Source organism: Lytechinus pictus, chromosome 18 (assembly GCF_037042905.1).
Source record: "Lytechinus pictus isolate F3 Inbred chromosome 18, Lp3.0, whole genome shotgun sequence".
Lineage (NCBI taxonomy): Eukaryota > Metazoa > Echinodermata > Echinoidea > Temnopleuroida > Toxopneustidae > Lytechinus > Lytechinus pictus.
This window is the reverse complement of record NC_087262.1, coordinates 7,078,529-7,096,018: the sequence shown is the minus strand read 5'-3', so window position 1 is coordinate 7,096,018 and position 17,490 is coordinate 7,078,529. Positions and strand designations below refer to the sequence as shown.

The following is a 17,490-nucleotide window of genomic DNA, read 5'->3' as shown; positions in this document are numbered from 1 at the left end:
ACACAACGTGACGTCACGGTCTCGAGGCAGGTGAAAAGCACAATAAAGCCTATTTTCTAAGCGGGGTTCGAAGCCCGATAATTGGAATATTCACAAGCAAAATACTCAGCTGGGAAGCGGTGAAAATGCATAAAGCATACCTTGCTGTATTTAGTAGCTTATAAGCTTTCGATTGGTATATAATTTATCAATTTCATTTTCGGGTCCGGTCTGGATCTTTAAAGAATATTATACTTTACATAAAAGCAATCCTGAGGTATAAAATGCCAGTATATTATCCCAATGAACAAAAAAAGACGGACATCTAGTCCTAAACTTGAAAACATCTATTGTTTGGGGAAAAAAATAGTTTGAAGATCACAAAATCCTTAAATCCAAAATAAAAATGTATATGAAATAGTATATATAGAAAATTCAGGTTACAAAAATCCTTTATTTTTTATTGTATACATTAAGGGAATTGACAGAGAAATTACCTCTCCTTTTACATGTACTAGACATACAGGTGCATATTATTCAACTCTTGACAAAACATTTCATATTTCTAGTGTTAACAAAGTGAACATACAGCAAATGGAAGTCGTCTTCCCCAATGTTCTGTTTTGGTAAGCTTATACAAAATTATTATTTAACTGATGTAGTCTTTCTCTATTCCTATTTCCTTACATATTTTTGTTTAGGAATTCAGTGATTTGCAACTCTACTTTCTACTCTTTTACATCTCTGTATTTAGACTTCCTACAGTTATAACCATGGACTGATGTGGTCTCTCTAATCTATCTGAAAACCATCAATGAAGTTTAGGGCGTTAGATAAACGTGCAGCTTTGATCAGCTACATACGGGTTTAGCATGATTTGCATTAGTTTTGGGATAAATATAATAATGGAGGATTTCAGAAGGAAAAGGATGGATTGAATGAAGGGATAGGCAGGGCGGAATGGATGGAGGGAAGGTTGAGGAACGAAAGAAGATACGAGAGTGGAAGGGCTCAGAGTTTGGTCGTCAGGTGGTCTGGTTTTTTAACTACGATCTCATGGGGTATTTGGAGCTAGATCAGTGACTGTCTGCATACACACTTTACCTGTCGAGAACAAGAAGGGCATTACCTTATACTCTTTAATGAGGAATTAATGCCCCTCTTGCTCTAGACAGGGAACTCGAAGACTGGGTGAGGGGGGGGGGGCAATAAGTCAAGTCCATGCTTTACATGACAATTAGTACACTGAGACAGGGGGTCTGTTTTGTTTAAAATCTCCAAACATAATGTTGAGAAAACGTTACTGGTAGCAAAAATCAGGCTATTAGTCCATACGTTTGTGCATGAAAATACACAGGTTTCAAATTCAAATGCAACTGAACGGAAAGAAACCTGTAATGATATAAAAAGTGAAATGAAAATTGGCGGGGGAACTTTACTTTTGGTTCAGCCAAGATATAATTTGCCTTTAGGAATGCTTGGGTGAATGGACAATTTGCGGTATATAATCATGAAATGTTTGTAGCAATAAATAGAAGTAATTTGAAATGAAATGGGTTGGGGTATATAATAATCACCAATTTGATTATAGGTAATGCTTAATAATGGGTGTGGGTTAAATATATTTTTTGGTATGCCTGTAAATTTGTTGATATAAATTGATTTTCACTTTCTTCTTTTTTTCACTAATGGGCAAGGCAATTTGTACACTCATTGTGACTCTAGAAACAAAATCTAATCTAAACTGATAAAACGTTTTTGAAGCATGCAATCAAAAATGAACAGGAAAAATATTAACACAACCTAGTACTGTAAGTGGTAAAAACAAACCACATGTGAGAAAAAAAAACTGTCCTAATCTCACCCGATTTGAGAATGGACTAAACCACACACCTGAGCTTCACCAGTAGGCGCTGCCAATAGGCTGGATTCATCTTCGGTCTGATAGAGGGGTGGACAGGTCAACAGGGTAGGAGGGACAGCAAGAAGCCATTAAACCAAAGAATAAATAACAGGGTTGGTGAGAAAAGGTCAAAGGTCAAAAAGAGAAGAAGAAAAAGATAGAATGTTGACCAAATTATTCCACATTCAAAAAAAAGGAGGAAAAAAATCCACAAATATATAAATTAGAAATGATAGCAAATGAAAAAGGAAAAAACACATGTCGACAGGTATTATTAAGGTGAAAGAATACATATAAAGTATATTTGAGAAACATTTCACACAAGAAATTTGAATCCAACATAGTCTTATAGGTCTGACACAGAAATTAGATTCGAGTCTATTATCAAGCCCACATTTGGTTAGTACAAAACACGTGGCTGTTTAAGTACAATTTATTTGTAAAATAAACCTAAACTAACCCCCTTTTTCATTATGATAATTGACAATTATCTCAATAACAAATACCAGTACTCCTAAATTCGAGAGAGAGAACTGAGTATTAAACGTATCACAAGAAAATGAAATATATATATATAAGCCTAATCCTAGACAAATGACAAATGATACTCCTTAAGATTTAAAAAGATGAGAAAAGTCGTTTGCAATTTACACTTAAATATGACAACATAAGAAGACAAGACATAAGTCTATCCAAATGAATTTACAATGTAATTTTTTTCGCAATGATCCGAATAAAAACTATGAATTATAAATTGTTTCAATGCTCCATATGGTTATTGGATTGGCATCATTGGCAGTATTTTTCAATTCAGGTCTGAGATCTGGAAATATGCAACATTGCATCAGGAAAACAAATATCTTTACCTTGCGATCCCCTTCTCTCTCTCTCTCTCTCTCTCTAACCCCCCTCTTTATTATACTGTAGTTTCTCCTCCTCCCCCCCCCCCCTCCACAAGCCACTTTTTCCCCTCTGTCTCCGGATACACATTTACAACACAAATAACACAAAAAATATGTGAAAATGGCTGATGAATAAAAACGATTTTACACAAACCCCTAGAATCCCAATGACCAGTGAGTATATATTATTCAAGAATGGGAAAGTAAATGTGTGAGAAGCACAGAATTTGTTCCCATGAATGGGTTACATGGTGACATGAATATATATACAAAATATATATAAAGGAATGAGTGATTAGGAGTGGGCAAAGGAATCTGAAATCATTTTCCTTTATCTGTGTAAAAACAAAAAAAAATCAAGTTTACACCATACTTACAAGCATAACACAATTTTATTTATTACTAGGTATGATATATTGCAAAGTTGAATAGCTCTTCATTTGATCGGTTTTTTATCTCCTTACGGTTGACAGATATATGCTGGCAGCTACCTGCAAATTCCCAAGATACATATTCATAAAAATCAAAACACATGTGCACATTGTAGAGTATAACGCTCCTCCAATCCTTTCTAATTTTTTTTTAATTTTCAAAAATATATTGGAACATCAGCCAAACCTAAAGTAGTCCTTTGAAGTGCCACTGCAATCAATAGTTCACAGATGGCAAATAACTATATTAATTATGACAAGTCACTGTTTCTGACGTTGAATTGGTTGTAGTGCAAGATGAAAATGATAGTTATAACCGACACTGAACATGATGGGTTCTTGTTGTTGATATGGGTTTTCAAGTTCAGTGTTGACCTTTTGGTGTTGGTGTTAGGTCAATTCTTACACGATTATAACACCAAACATAAAATGAAGATGGTCCCGAAGGGTCACTCACTAGTTGTTGAGATGTCAATAATGCGATCTGGATCAGTTTTACAAACTCTAAGTTTTGGAGGTAGGGGGGCAATCCAAATTTCAACACCAACACCAAGGCCAACACCGTACTTGAAATCACCCATTCTAGTATGAATATTTATATAAGTCACAACATGACCTGTGCCCATGATGGCAGGTTTTCATCTGGATATATTCATATTGGGGAATATATTTGTGATATATTTGACTTGCAGCCTATGATATCATGTGAATTTAAAAAAAATATCATAGAAACTATTGCATAATTCTCAGAAGTGAATGAGGAAAAGAAATTTAAAAAAATAATTATTATTATTTGTCAAATAAAAATATTTATATGTATAAAGGTGGTGATGTGATTGAAAAACGTTGTTGACTATGGCCAATTTGATTGAAATTAACAAGTGAATGCAGAAGTAGATGTATAAGTTTTTCTAGTGGTAGGAATGGTGAAAAAGTAGTAGTAATATGTGTAGTAGTCTAAGTTGTGGGAGTAGAAGAAGGAGGAGGAGGAGGAGGAGGAGGAGGAGGAGAAGGAGAAGGAGAAGGAGAAGGAGAAGGAGAAGGAGAAGGAGGAGAAGAAGAAGAAGAAGAAGAAGAAGAAGAAGAAGAAGAAGAAGAAGAAGAAGAAGAAGAAGAAGAAGGAGAAGAAGAAGAAGAAGAAGAAGAAGAAGAAGGAGAAGAAGAAGAAGAAGAAGAAGAAGTAGTAGTAGTAGTAGTAGAAGTAGTAATACTAGCAGTAGTAATATCAGGAGTAGTTTTAGTAGTAGCAGTAGTAGTAGTAGTAGTAGTAGTAGTAGTAGTAGAGTAGTAGCAGCAGCAGCAGTGTCAGAAGTAATAGTAGTAGTAGTAGTAGTATAGTAGAAGCAGCAGCAGTGGAAGAAGTAGTAGTAGCAGTAGTAGTAGTAGTAGTAGTTGTTGTTGTTCTTGCTGTACTAGTAGTAGTAGTAGTAGTAGTAGTTGTTGTTGTTGTACTAGTAGTAGTAGTTCTTGTTATTGTTGTCACAGTGCAGCAGAGGCGGCAACAATGGCAGTAGAGGTACAAGTACAAGCAGCCTCTGACATCTTCACCTTCATAATCATGTTAATCTGGAGGACAATTAGATGTAATATCTTGCAACATGAAGTCTCTAAAAAGCAATCAAGCATCATGTCCCTCAACATAAAAATTAATCAAGAGGCTGTCCTTGACATCCACTTTCCATTTTGCGCATGCAGGTGTTTTGTAAATGTTAGGTGCGTGGGGTTGACATCTATGTCTGTGCTTGCTTATTAATTTAATTAGTATTTCAAAGAAGAAGAAAACATGCTTTCTATTCTCAAATCAAATGCACAGTCAAGCATCAGACATGGTTGCTAAGAATAGCTTCATTAAAAGAAATAATAACTTGTTTTTCTACAATTTATCTGAAGGTTTTGCTTTTTCCATAGATTTTTACAGTTTCTTGTTCTTGTATTGTGTTCTTCCGCAAATCAATATTTTGTTTGGCCTGACATACGACAAATTGCTTTTGAGAAACTCCTCTTTTATCAATTGTTGATATTTTTCATATTCATGGCATTCACTGACATTTGTAATTAGTGTTGTGCAGATATTCTAACCTAAACATGGTTCTGTGGCTACAATATCAGTAATAGTTTAATTGGTCAACTCACTTCTCACAGTTTAATCATTATCATAATATATCCCTTAATTTACATATGAGCAAGCTTGTATTTGTGTTTTAACTTTGAGTAAAGATGTCATTGATTAAAAACGGTTTATTGCATACTATGTACAGTACAAATACCTCAATTCTTGCTGAAAATACATTTGATTGTTTGCCATACACCAAAGGTATAAATAAACTTTAAATGACTTTAAAGCTTTGTGAATGTGGGCCAAAGATTTTCATATTCTGATTTCTCTATCATAATAATCAAATCCATATTGTAGCCCTTCGAAATGCATTCAAGTAAAAGACATGCAAAGTGCTTGCGAGCCAATGACTAAAAAACACTTGAGCGTCGTCGAGTTTGAGTGGTTCATCTCTTGTAACTTAACTGTCACATTTTGTTGATAATGTGTGATAACATGAAAATGGTAGAAAATATACATATATATCTGTTCAGACTTTTAAAGGCAGGCAATAAAGGTCTAATGTTTAATTTCAAGTATTAGCCTATACATGTATATTTAAAGGCATTACTGACTTTGGTGGGCAATGGATTTTCAATGTGGTTGTTGACTTGGAGTAAGTTAACACCCTTCTCTCTCTCACCACATGATAATCTGGTTGGAATCAGAAGGGCATGACGTCACTAAACAAAATGCCTGGTGGAGCTCAAATTACGCTTCAATAGAAAAAAGTTATTCATTTCAAAAGTACATGGTAAATAAAAAGATGAGTAAGGTGAATACTTGAGCTGTGAAGTATATGTAGTAAATTTTGAGTGTGAAAATGTGCATGGTTTTAAATATAAGATTTATTTCATGTATAGCATGATTTGTGTATGATCTGTTAGCTAATGATTCAGGGGGGGGGGATGCAGCTTGATATCTAGACAGATTTGATATAGAAGTAGGATACCAGACACACCCATCAATGACGCTTTGAAAATAAATCCATCAAAAATTGCAAAATTATGAATTTTCAATGTTTGATTTCGCAACATCACACATGAGTAGCAACTCTGTATTTCATATGATTTATATTCAATTCAATTCAATTCATTTATTTTCTCTTTCAATCTTTTTTATACAATGAATGCCCTTTTTTTCCTGCAGTTTATCAGGATACTTGGCAATTAATTTACTACACTGTGCTTGACTAAAAATAGCACATCACACACAGTGAGTAAAGAAAAATCATGTTGTTTAAACCTGTCACTCTATCAACAAATTGTCAAACTTTTACACAATTGTTTAAATTTTGATTGAATTATTCAAATTCTTTCAACATCTTGTTAAAGAAATTATACAACTTGTTTCAAACTTTAAACAATTGTTGTCAGAGTGACAGGCTTAAACAACGTGCTTTACATTTTAAACAACTTTTTTTACAGTACAGTGTTGATTTTTTTTTTTATTTAAAGATAAATGCGATGATATTTTTTTCTGAGGTTATCAAAGCTTGAAATCAGGGCGAACTTCCCCTTTAATCTTTGATTAACACATCTCTGGGCTTTAAGAGACTCAAGAGCTTAATGCGTCTTATTCCAAATTGAAGTATAATGAAAAATAAATTTTATCAGGAACACATGTCTGCCAATCCTGAAAGCAAAAAAAACAACAAATTCTTCAGATTTTATCTTAAAGATTGCCTGGATTTCTTTTCCATTACTGCATAACAATTTTTACAAAAAAATAAGGGAAAATTAATTGATATGGCCCTTTTCTTTTTCTTCAAATAGGAAAATTCCTATAGAGAACAATGACAGGTATGTGGAACACGGCATTTATATTTCTTTTTTTCATAATTATTTGTATACTGCCACTGAAAAAACATATAGATCTGCCTTAAAATGATGTGCCTTGCAAAAAATGTAGTCTACACCCTTTGCTGCATGGACAAAAGTGGAGATGGCTGATTTATGGTGGTTTTTTTTTTAAATCTTTGTGAATAACTGTTATGATTGAAAGTACATGTACAGTGTGTTCCAGAAAATAGGAAAACCGTGTCAAAGCTAGGCATCACAATCATTCAATATATTTTCATTATGACTATGACTTGAATGGCAAGGGCGAAATATCTTCTTTGATTAACGGCCAACTCATTCATGCATGGCAAATCGCAAACAATAAATGCTGAGGTACGTTGGCTACGTTTTGTGGAAAACATTATGTGTGAATCTGTATCGAATCTCATTAACAGATTTCATGAAACATTAGAACTTAAAATCAATGCAAATGGGCCCTTCCTTGCTCAGCACATGCTTAAACAACTGTGGCCAATTTTTCTGAGCAAGTTCATTTGACATTCAAAATTAAAAATTTTCTTTCTTACCCATGCAAACGTTCATATCGTATAAGGTATTAAATAAATAAAACTCTATTTCAAAAATACCAGAAATCATCGGCTCATGATAAAAGAGAACCACGGTTTCCTTTTCCTGGGATACACTATACTAAATTTTATATAAATGCTGAAACAAGTGAAAATGTACAAATTGATTTTTGAAGAACATTTGTAACTACTACATGTATGAAGAACATGACTATTATGATGAATATAATCTGAAATACCGTAATTTGATTTCTATGGAGTTTGTATTGTGATCCAAAATCAATAAGTTTTGGGCAATGGTATGACATGATGTGTGTTAACTGTCTTTTTGTGTACAGCGTGATTTTATATAATTCATATATATATATATATATATATATATATATATATATACACATAGCAACGTGCACATGCACTTTATATGCACTGAAGAAACAAGATGGAAATTATGCGTATGATGCCTGGCTCTACTGCTAGTGATTTTGCTGCTACCAAGCAAAAGAGTCTAACTACATACATTGACATAGCGATAACCAGAGGGAGTTGTCGGGATAGGAGTCGGCGAAAAATTCTTAGCGGCTGATTCAATCTGTTGTGAAACACAAGAAATAAAGAAAACATGGAAAGCATGCAAGGAAGAAACATCAAATAGGATAGTTATATTCCTAACTGAGAGGCAGAAGATCATTTAAAATGAAAAAAAAAATTGTTTGTAATTGGTTCCTTAAATTGGCAACAATAATTGTGGGTGTTATTAACTGCTAACTTCAAGAAATAACACAGGAGGTGTCATCATATCAAGAAGTTGGAAATTTATAATTCTCAATGATCTAAATGTCTCAATAAGTTGCCAATTTAACAATCTCAGAAAATCATAGAATAGTTCTATCATTTCATGGCCATGCACACTGGCGAAATCCATGTGGTGAACGTATTGTTCAGGGAGGGGGGAGGGGTGAGCTATTGTTTGATTCCCCCCCCCCCCCCCCCCCCACTTGAATAGTATGACATCACAGATTAACATCAATGGTAATGCATCTTTTTTGTATATTTTTTTCTTTTCTTTTTCAAGAAAGGGGAGATTTTCGGGCTCTGGATCAAACACTTTGTTGCCAAGCCAACACATGGTACAATGATCGATTCAAGGAACTTTTTTCTGTGGTGCTAAACTTACATCCTTCTTGCTCTCAGAAGGTGATACTCTTTTATCTACAAAGTCATGCAATCAAATCAACTCACGCAAGAGTGACCTTTCACTAAAGCAGATGACATTCTTTATATAGACATGCAAAAGAAGGTTAACTCAAAAGTTTATAGATCTATACACACTGCAGTTACTACCTTTTTACACTCAGTTGGTGATTACAGAGTCATGCAGCATAATATTCTTTTTTAACTAAGAAAAGAAAATAAATCTGAAGAAGCGCAGCTAACAAATCTTTTCACTTGTATTACATATCAATAATACACAAACATAAAGTGGTGTTGTATGCAAGAATTTAGAATTCATTTTTTTTCCTTCAAGTTCATATGCAGGGAAAATTTAATTGTTTAAGTTGTAAAATTGCACAACTTGTCAAACTGAACGACTTAGCAGAAGTTATAAAAACTATACAGCCTGGTAACTTGCTCAAGTCGTAAAATTGAATAAAGTCGTAAACTGCACAAGTTTGATACTTGCACAATTCAAGGCTTATGAAAGAGGATCTAAAAAACTGAACTTGATTTTGTCAAAGAGAATGCAAAATTTCATCTCTTCAACAAACTGAAATTTATTTCGACAATTTTATCATCGAAGTCGTCTCTTTTACACGATGTAGTTCATTGAATTAAAAGAATAAGTAATAATTATCAAAATTATTCCTTAATTTGCATTCATTTTCAAAAAAACAGAAGGAACGGGATGTACAGAAAGCAAGGGTGGGAGAAAGGTTAGACAGGCAAAGCTTTGTAAGGTTGATCTTGGGAAGGAAAAAAGGTGTTAAAGTACATGTGGGGAAAAATACAAGTCATGCAAAACAGGACAGAAATCATAGGATCATATGATTAGATTTAGAAGGGTGCTGGGTTTTGTTGTAAGAGCGATATATCATGGATATATATATATTTGTTGATGATGGTGGGTATAATAATTATTGTTATATACCTCCTTGCAAAAAAAACGATTCTCATTCCCTGCATTGGTCAAATGTGAGGTCATAGAAAATGCTAAAGACTGCCTGGCAGTATAGCAAAAACCATTGACTGGGCATGTAAATGTTGTTGTACCTACTTTTGAGAGTACATGCCACTCACATTATAGAACAATAGTTGCACCATCAAACAGACATAAAAATCTATGGATTTTATAGTTCCTGTCCCAGTATTATCCACTTAAGGACGTTCCACGGTTATATTTGTGCGCATTATGATCTGCGCATAGTTTACACTCTGCGCGCTGACGTCACAATGGATGAACAGGTGATTATTTAGCTGCGGGTATGAGCTGATTTTTCTCATCTTCTGCACTTTAACTGCAGATCCAATGCGTTATTTCATGAAGCTAAAAAAATGAATTATTTCATGGACCATTCAAAAAAATATTCTCTACAATTTCAAAATACTTTACTCTGCAGTGCTGCCAAGAATCACATATATTACCCCGAGTTTGAATAAATGGTAGAGTGGTTTTGATATTTTCTTGGGCGGTCTAAAAATGCCAAATTCTTTTGAATGCGCAATTCTTAAGAACATCAATGTGGGTGAACTTTGAAGCTCTATAGCAAAAAATCAAGCACATGGACCTATGTTAATTTTTGCATATTTCGAATATTAAGGTTCTAAAGTATTTATGTGCAAAGTTTGGTGAAAATGACATGGATTTCACTTTAACTGTGGAACGTCCTTAAGTTATTATTTGAACAAATATATTTTCCTAACATTACAAATTGTTAGTGGAATGAATGTGGGGTGTCTCCGATGCACTGTGCATTGGAGAAACTGTATATGGAAAAACTTAAGGATAATTATTTTTGAATGATGCTTTTTTCAACTTGTTAAATATCACTATAAAGAAAAAATATCATGAATTTGTGATGAATAGTTTGATATAAACTAAAAGCACAGCTTTTGGCTCCCAATAAGGCCTAGATTTTCTACAAGTTTCACATGGAGAAGCAATTCTGTTAAGGATATATTGATTAACATCTAATTTGATCATTATTAGGGTTTCCTGCAAATGAAGTTAGTAAACTGATACTGAAGCAAAACATATAAAAAGATAAGGTACAATATTTGAAAATAGTACAGAATACTGAGATACCAAAGCTGTTGTACACAGTAAAAACATTGTTTAAACTCTTTATGCAATGCCGTTTACTACAGTACATGAACCTTACAGTACTTGTTTAACAAGAGTTTAAAATCTTAAACAACAAAGTTTTATTTTCAACATTTAATCCTCAGATGAAATAAGCATGGCTTTTTAAACTGTTGAAAAACTCCTGCAAGTTTCATACAGTAACTAGAAATTTGACGTGTCCAAAGGACACAGATGCCCCCGCTTAATGCGATCAGAAATTAATTCAATATGATTAAACTTACATGTAATATCATGCAAAAACCAATACAATTTAGACCTTTGAACCAACTCACATATTTCATGAGCTGTGACCTTTGATCTGTGACCTGCGGACTCCGAATTCTAACTCAGCATGTATTTTGGTGTCATCTACCTATACACACCAACAATGTTTAAAATCCGTTAAATATTTTTTGAGTTATTGCAGGGAAACCAACTCGCATATTTAATGAGCTGTGACCTTTGACCTGCAGACTCCAAATTCGAACTTAGCCTGTATTTTGGTGTCATCTACCTACACACCAAATTTCTTTTTAATCCATCAAATATTTTTCGAGTTATTGCGTGGAAACTCACATATTTAATGAGCTGTGACCTTTGACTTTTGAGCTGCGGACTCCGAATTCGATCTTAGCCTGTATTTTGGTGTCATCTACCTACACACCAAAAATATTAAATATCCATTAAATATTTTTTCGAGTTATTGCGCGGAAACCAAGTTAGGGGACGGACAGACGGAAGGACAGACAGGGGCAACGCTTAATGCCCCCTCCGGACTTTGTCTGCTGGGGCATAAAAAGCATTGTATAAAATTTTAAACGTTTGTACTGTGTATGTATATGCAAGGAGTATGATGCGCAAACACCTCATTCCACTCATAATGTTCGTCATACTCTATAGAGTGTGCATGAAAAATAATCTGTATTCCACACTATTTTCAAAATATAGAAGATTGATTAGCAAGATGACTCTATATTTGGATTAACACGGTGTAAACCATATAACTTTCCCCATAAGAATGAACTAGGAACTTTCGATATTCAAGTTAGCCAAAAGATTGCCGATCACCAGAACATTGATAAGATATCAAGATGATCATTTCTTTCCATCTCTTTAAACTCACTTCCGGATCTTTCCAATAGGGATTATCTATATCATCATAACCCGAGCTATGTAAGAAAGCCCGATTGTAATGGCTTTGATAATAGATCTGTAGAGGAGAATGATGAGGAAATATGTTTTAAAATGATTTCAAATCAATGGAATAATCAATTCATTGGGTGATAAAAACAAATAAGATATTCATTTTGTCTCCAACAATATAATGATAACACACGCAACTGCTGTGTGGAGAAGAGCTCTCATTGGAGACAAGATGAATATCTCATTTCTTGTATAAAAAAAAAGAGTTGTTATGAAAATCAGTACCAAAAAAATATTTTGTAAAAACAAAATATGAAAATACTTTTTTTAATAATCAAAAATTTAACTTATCTGCCTTAAATGCAATAGATGAAGTGATACATTATCATAGGAGCATCCAAAGGGTTATGTGGACTAGTTTTTATTTGCAAAAATATTATTTTTATTATGGAATATGGAAGGAATAGGAAGGTACACATATTTACAATATCTCAATTTTTATACCCAGTTTTATTGGATTTCTTACAAAATGTATTCAGACAGACTGACTCAATACATATTTGCTGAAAAGTGATGTTCATCTCTAACAATGCATTTTCCTGACATTCACATACTCTTGTTCTATTTTAAAAAAAAGGCCCCTCCTAATATCTTCAAGCAAAGGCAAGAAAATAGCACAACTGCATGTACTTATATTATCTCCAAGGTCTCTGCTCAAGGGGAGCATTTCATGAAACAATTAATCATTAACTATTAGTTATAAGCTACTGAAATCCTTGCATCTGATTGGCTCAATGCAAAATTGTCAGCGAAAATCAAGGATTATTTGTTTCACGAAAGGCTCCAAGCTTTCCCTGTTTTGCCATCGCAACCTAACGGGATTCATCAATTTGCAATGCACATGTGAGCTCAGATAGCTCAGATCATGTGACCAAAGGAATGAAAAAAAAATCCCGCTGATACAATGTACTGATGAGAATGTGTTATCGCCATGGCAACAGCAGTATCGTGTAGCAGTAATCTGGCTCAGGATGGGATAAGCAGAGTCGTGTATACAGCTGGAAATTGAATAAAGAGTTGATGGGATGGATTTTTCTGGCTACACCTATCGATATACTTTCTCAATTTCACGGAGGAACCTAAAAATGAATGCTGATTTAAAACGTGCATGTAGTTTTTATACAATTCCATTCCTGCATTGCCCACCATTCAAATACAGTCAATTCTAGGGGGCTTTTCAAAGAGCTGTTCGTAAATTTATGAACAAATTTATGATTGATTGGAATATGGAAGCTCAAATGGGTTTTTCATTCCGTTTCCGTGGCATCAACTGATTTTAAAATATGCCAATGCTTCTTACACAAGCACATGTATATTTCCGTGCAAACTGTATTATTTGCAAACATTTAAAATGAAATCGTATTCATAAAATTTTGGCAACTTAATATAACTACTTTAGTACTAGCTTTGAAATCTGAAAGGGAAGCACCCCTTCCGAGCATAAAAAGATAATAGATTCAAGAAAGATTGCATTACCACTTAATGCAAATACATAATTTTGTAAAGTATATCAACCGAAAAAACTTGGCTCTATCCTCTATTAAAAAAAACCATGGTTGTCCCACAAAAGGGAAAATCCCAAAAGTAATGGATTACCCTTTTATGGGAATTGGGTTACCTAGTGGGATACTTCATGACGACGGCTCCTCAGTATTGGAGAAGAAAGGGAAAAAATCTCAAGTGCCGAGCAACAGGTAGACATTGTCACTGGCATAAATGACTCAATCCAAATTCTTGGTCAGCTATTAAACATATCTTTCATACACCTTGTAAAATTGAGGAAGTCGGTTGCTTATTATTTCCAACATGGGAATTGTTGGACAGCTTGCGACTGCCGATGTAGGGGCAGTTATTCGATAATTTCAAATAGGTAAATAAGAAATATTTGACAGGGACTTTTGTTTTGAATAAATTCAACTACTGATTGCATACGTAGCTGGATATTCTTAGATGCCTTAACCTAAACAATGACTCTAACAGCAATCCAAGGATGAAAAAAAAATGCATTCTTGATGAAATGCTGGGCAGCCAAAATGTTGAACAACATCAACCATCCTCGTTGGTTAAAATAGAAGTATAGTGCATATAATGGCATACTAAATACATGACAGATTATCAATCTGCCAAAATTGACATCAATTGTACATGAAGTTCCAATTAGATTCTGCTGTGGAAGGAAACGGTGAATCATAATGACGAATTTCATTACAAAAGATATATTTAAAAGAAGTAGTAAAAATAATTTGATTTTCATGCAGTAGTATCAGCATCCTAGTCAGAACAAAAAAGAAAAAAAAAAGAAACAAAGAAGTTTACAAATCATGATTTCATGCTATCAAATTGGGTAAATACATGTAGATATTCAGCATAAGAGGTATTTACTTTGAAATGTAAATATCTACATCTTACAGGATAAATATGTCTAAATATAAATTTACACTACTATACATACATAGAAATAATACACACTAAATAGATATGAACGCTGCATTTGTGTCCAATAAACTAGCAGCATATAAGAATATGTTACACTATCAAATTACTGAATATATATATATATGACACATAGAGTAGAATGATTACTTATTTCAGGCTTCAAAGAGAAGGGACATAAGGAGCGTGGCTTTACCATCCATCTATAATTTCATCATTGACATTGTAAAATAAATTGACTTTTCTTAGATTTGAAATTCTTTTTAATGCCCTCTAACCCACCTTAATTGTCACTGCAACAAAGCAATTTTAAAAAATAGGCTCCTGTGAGGCAAAAGGAGAACTTACATCTTCCTTAATATCTGCAAGAATCCAAACACTTATTTGATTTCATGTTTAATACAAAAGCCCCGGTGTTACCACAGCTTCAGCAGAAAATTTGAAAACCATGGGTGGTCGAAGGGGAGAGAGAGCTTTATATAAACCCAGCAACTGCAAACAGATATCTTTGGAGATTTTAAAAGGTAAATTGCCACTTGGTCTACAGAGGCTTGGGCTACGTTCCATTTGGTCTAATCCCACATGGTCTAATCCTAGTTCGTCTACAACTGTATTGTCTAACTAACCATGTGGTCTAATTGCTATTTAACACATTTAAACTCTACCATTGTGTCTAAATTCCAGTTAGGTTATAACCATTTTGCCTAATATCCACTTTGTCTAACATCACTTAATCCATATAATAAGATGAAATGTTCATGAACCAAACTTTCATTTGACAAAATGCAAAATACAAATTGACAAAAGTAGAAAATTATGCCATTTGGGCATTAGACTTAGTGGATTTTAGACCAACTGTAGAATAGACCAAATGACATTTAGACCTAACTGACAGTAGTCCACTTGGGTTTAGGCCATGTGGTATCAGACTATCTGAGAATTAGACCAACTGCGTGTAGACCAAGTGAAAAGAAACCGTTTAAAAGGGATCCCGTACCAACCCTACGAAAGCAAACGGGAAAGTTTGTTGTGGGTGGGCTTTGGAAAAAAAAACAAGGGGTGGATAGTTACCTCACTGTTGGACCTCATGGCAAAGAGGTTGGCCATGATAGATGAGAAACCAGGTGCAAGACAGCTCTGAGCAATGAAGCCAAGCTTCAGCTCCGCGATGCAGATCACATCGTCTCCCTCGCGCCAGTTCCAGCTTGGGATGTTGAGGAGGTGGGCCTGCATAGCAACAATAATAATAATTAACATTATTTGTATAGCGCTTATCACAAAGCATGTCTCTATTAAAGCGCCTAGGAAAAATAGAAAGAGAGAAGGAATTTCAGTAAAAAACTACAGTAATTGTATAGTTCATAGTAGACTGTAGACAGTTGAGGGGCTTCATATGCGAAGGGAAACAAACATGGATTTGAATTTTTCTCTTGAATCGGCTTGTTTTATACATTGTGGTAGATTGTTCCAGAGATGAGGGGATGCGGAAATGGACAAGATGTTTCAGTATCATTTTTTTTGTACATTCAGTGGCGTTGCCATAGCATGGTCATTCTGACATTGATCTCTTAACCCGCAGACTACTAAATTCTGTAATTTCCACAGGCTTTGTAGAGAGATCTCCCAATTCCAGTAAGCAATGAATGGGTTGATCAGGGTCTGTAACAAAGGTTAGCGATTAATCTTACGCTTGAATTTCATGATTGCTTGTACATTGCAGTCAATGGAATCAATCATTGAAAAATGTTGTATGATCATTGCTAAATTTTGTGTTAAAAGTCCCATACCTGCCAGCCCTGACAGCCAAGAATTTTTTTTTTTTACAGACAAAGGAACACATTTAACACACAGATCTAAAAAAAATGACAATTTCTTTTCCCCCAATAGGAGTATTTGGCAGGTTTGGATAATGTTTCTGTATCATTATTTTACATTCTGTGGAGGCATCATAGTGGGTGATTGCGACGGTAAATTGCCAATTCGTCTACTGCCCTCTCGTCCACTCAGCACATGGTCTACTTTCATTTAGTCTAATGCAATTATGTCCATCAACATTTCCTCTAACAACCATTTGGTCCATTTATCATTTCGTCTAATCACCATTTCATCTATTACCATTTCGTCTCATAACCAGTTGGTCTTATATCCATTTCATTTTCATTCATTTTGCACAATTAACACTTGGTCCAGTTAGACAAAATGGTATATGGACTAAATGGCTATTGGACCAACTGGTTATTGGATGAACTGGTGAGTGGACGAAATGGCAATTAGACCAAGTGGATAGTGGACGGACTGCTGGTAGACCAAAAGATAGTAGACGAGTTGGCAATTGGACGAATTGGCATTAGACGAATTGGAAATAAATCATTGCGACCTTTGTCCCTTAGTTAGATATCAATATCTTAATATTTGATTTTTCTATCTTTACATACATGTATAGCAGCTTCTCTTTTTATCTGATAAATACTGTAGTCCTTGAAATGTAGATTGCGTAACAGCTGTTCTGTTAAAATCCAAGGTGTCATGGATGTGTCATGGTATAGTGGTTCTGACTCCTTTCTCTTAACCCTATCTAGGCCGGGGTATTTTGGGAGTTCATATGGCCCCCCCTTGAGATCTCAGCCGTCGACCGCGCGATCACGCCGAAAATTGGCACGCGGGTTGCCTGGGATATAATCTACAAAATCGTATAGTAATTTATTTCATGCGAATCGCTATTAAGTGATTATGCTAATTTATGCGTAATTAGTATGCGAAATCATACTTTTTCCTCTAACTCCCTAAATAAAGCTCCAAATGTTCTAATATTTGGTATAGAAACTCTTTGTGGTGT

At 34.5% G+C, this 17,490-nt stretch overlaps 1 protein-coding gene across 1 annotated transcript in view; it reads right to left on the bottom strand.

Moving 5' to 3' along the window:
• LOC129281961 (calcium-activated potassium channel subunit alpha-1-like) overlaps positions 1–17,490 on the bottom strand; it is a 91,693-nt gene that overhangs the window by 55,887 nt on the left and 18,316 nt on the right. Inside the window, exons 5-7 of the mRNA XM_064113420.1 lie at positions 15,726–15,881; positions 8,196–8,267; positions 1,873–1,920 (exon numbers count right to left, since the gene is read on the bottom strand). Coding sequence (XP_063969490.1) covers positions 1,873–1,920; positions 8,196–8,267; positions 15,726–15,881 — 276 coding nt within the window. The remainder of the gene's footprint in view (positions 1–1,872; positions 1,921–8,195; positions 8,268–15,725; positions 15,882–17,490) is intronic.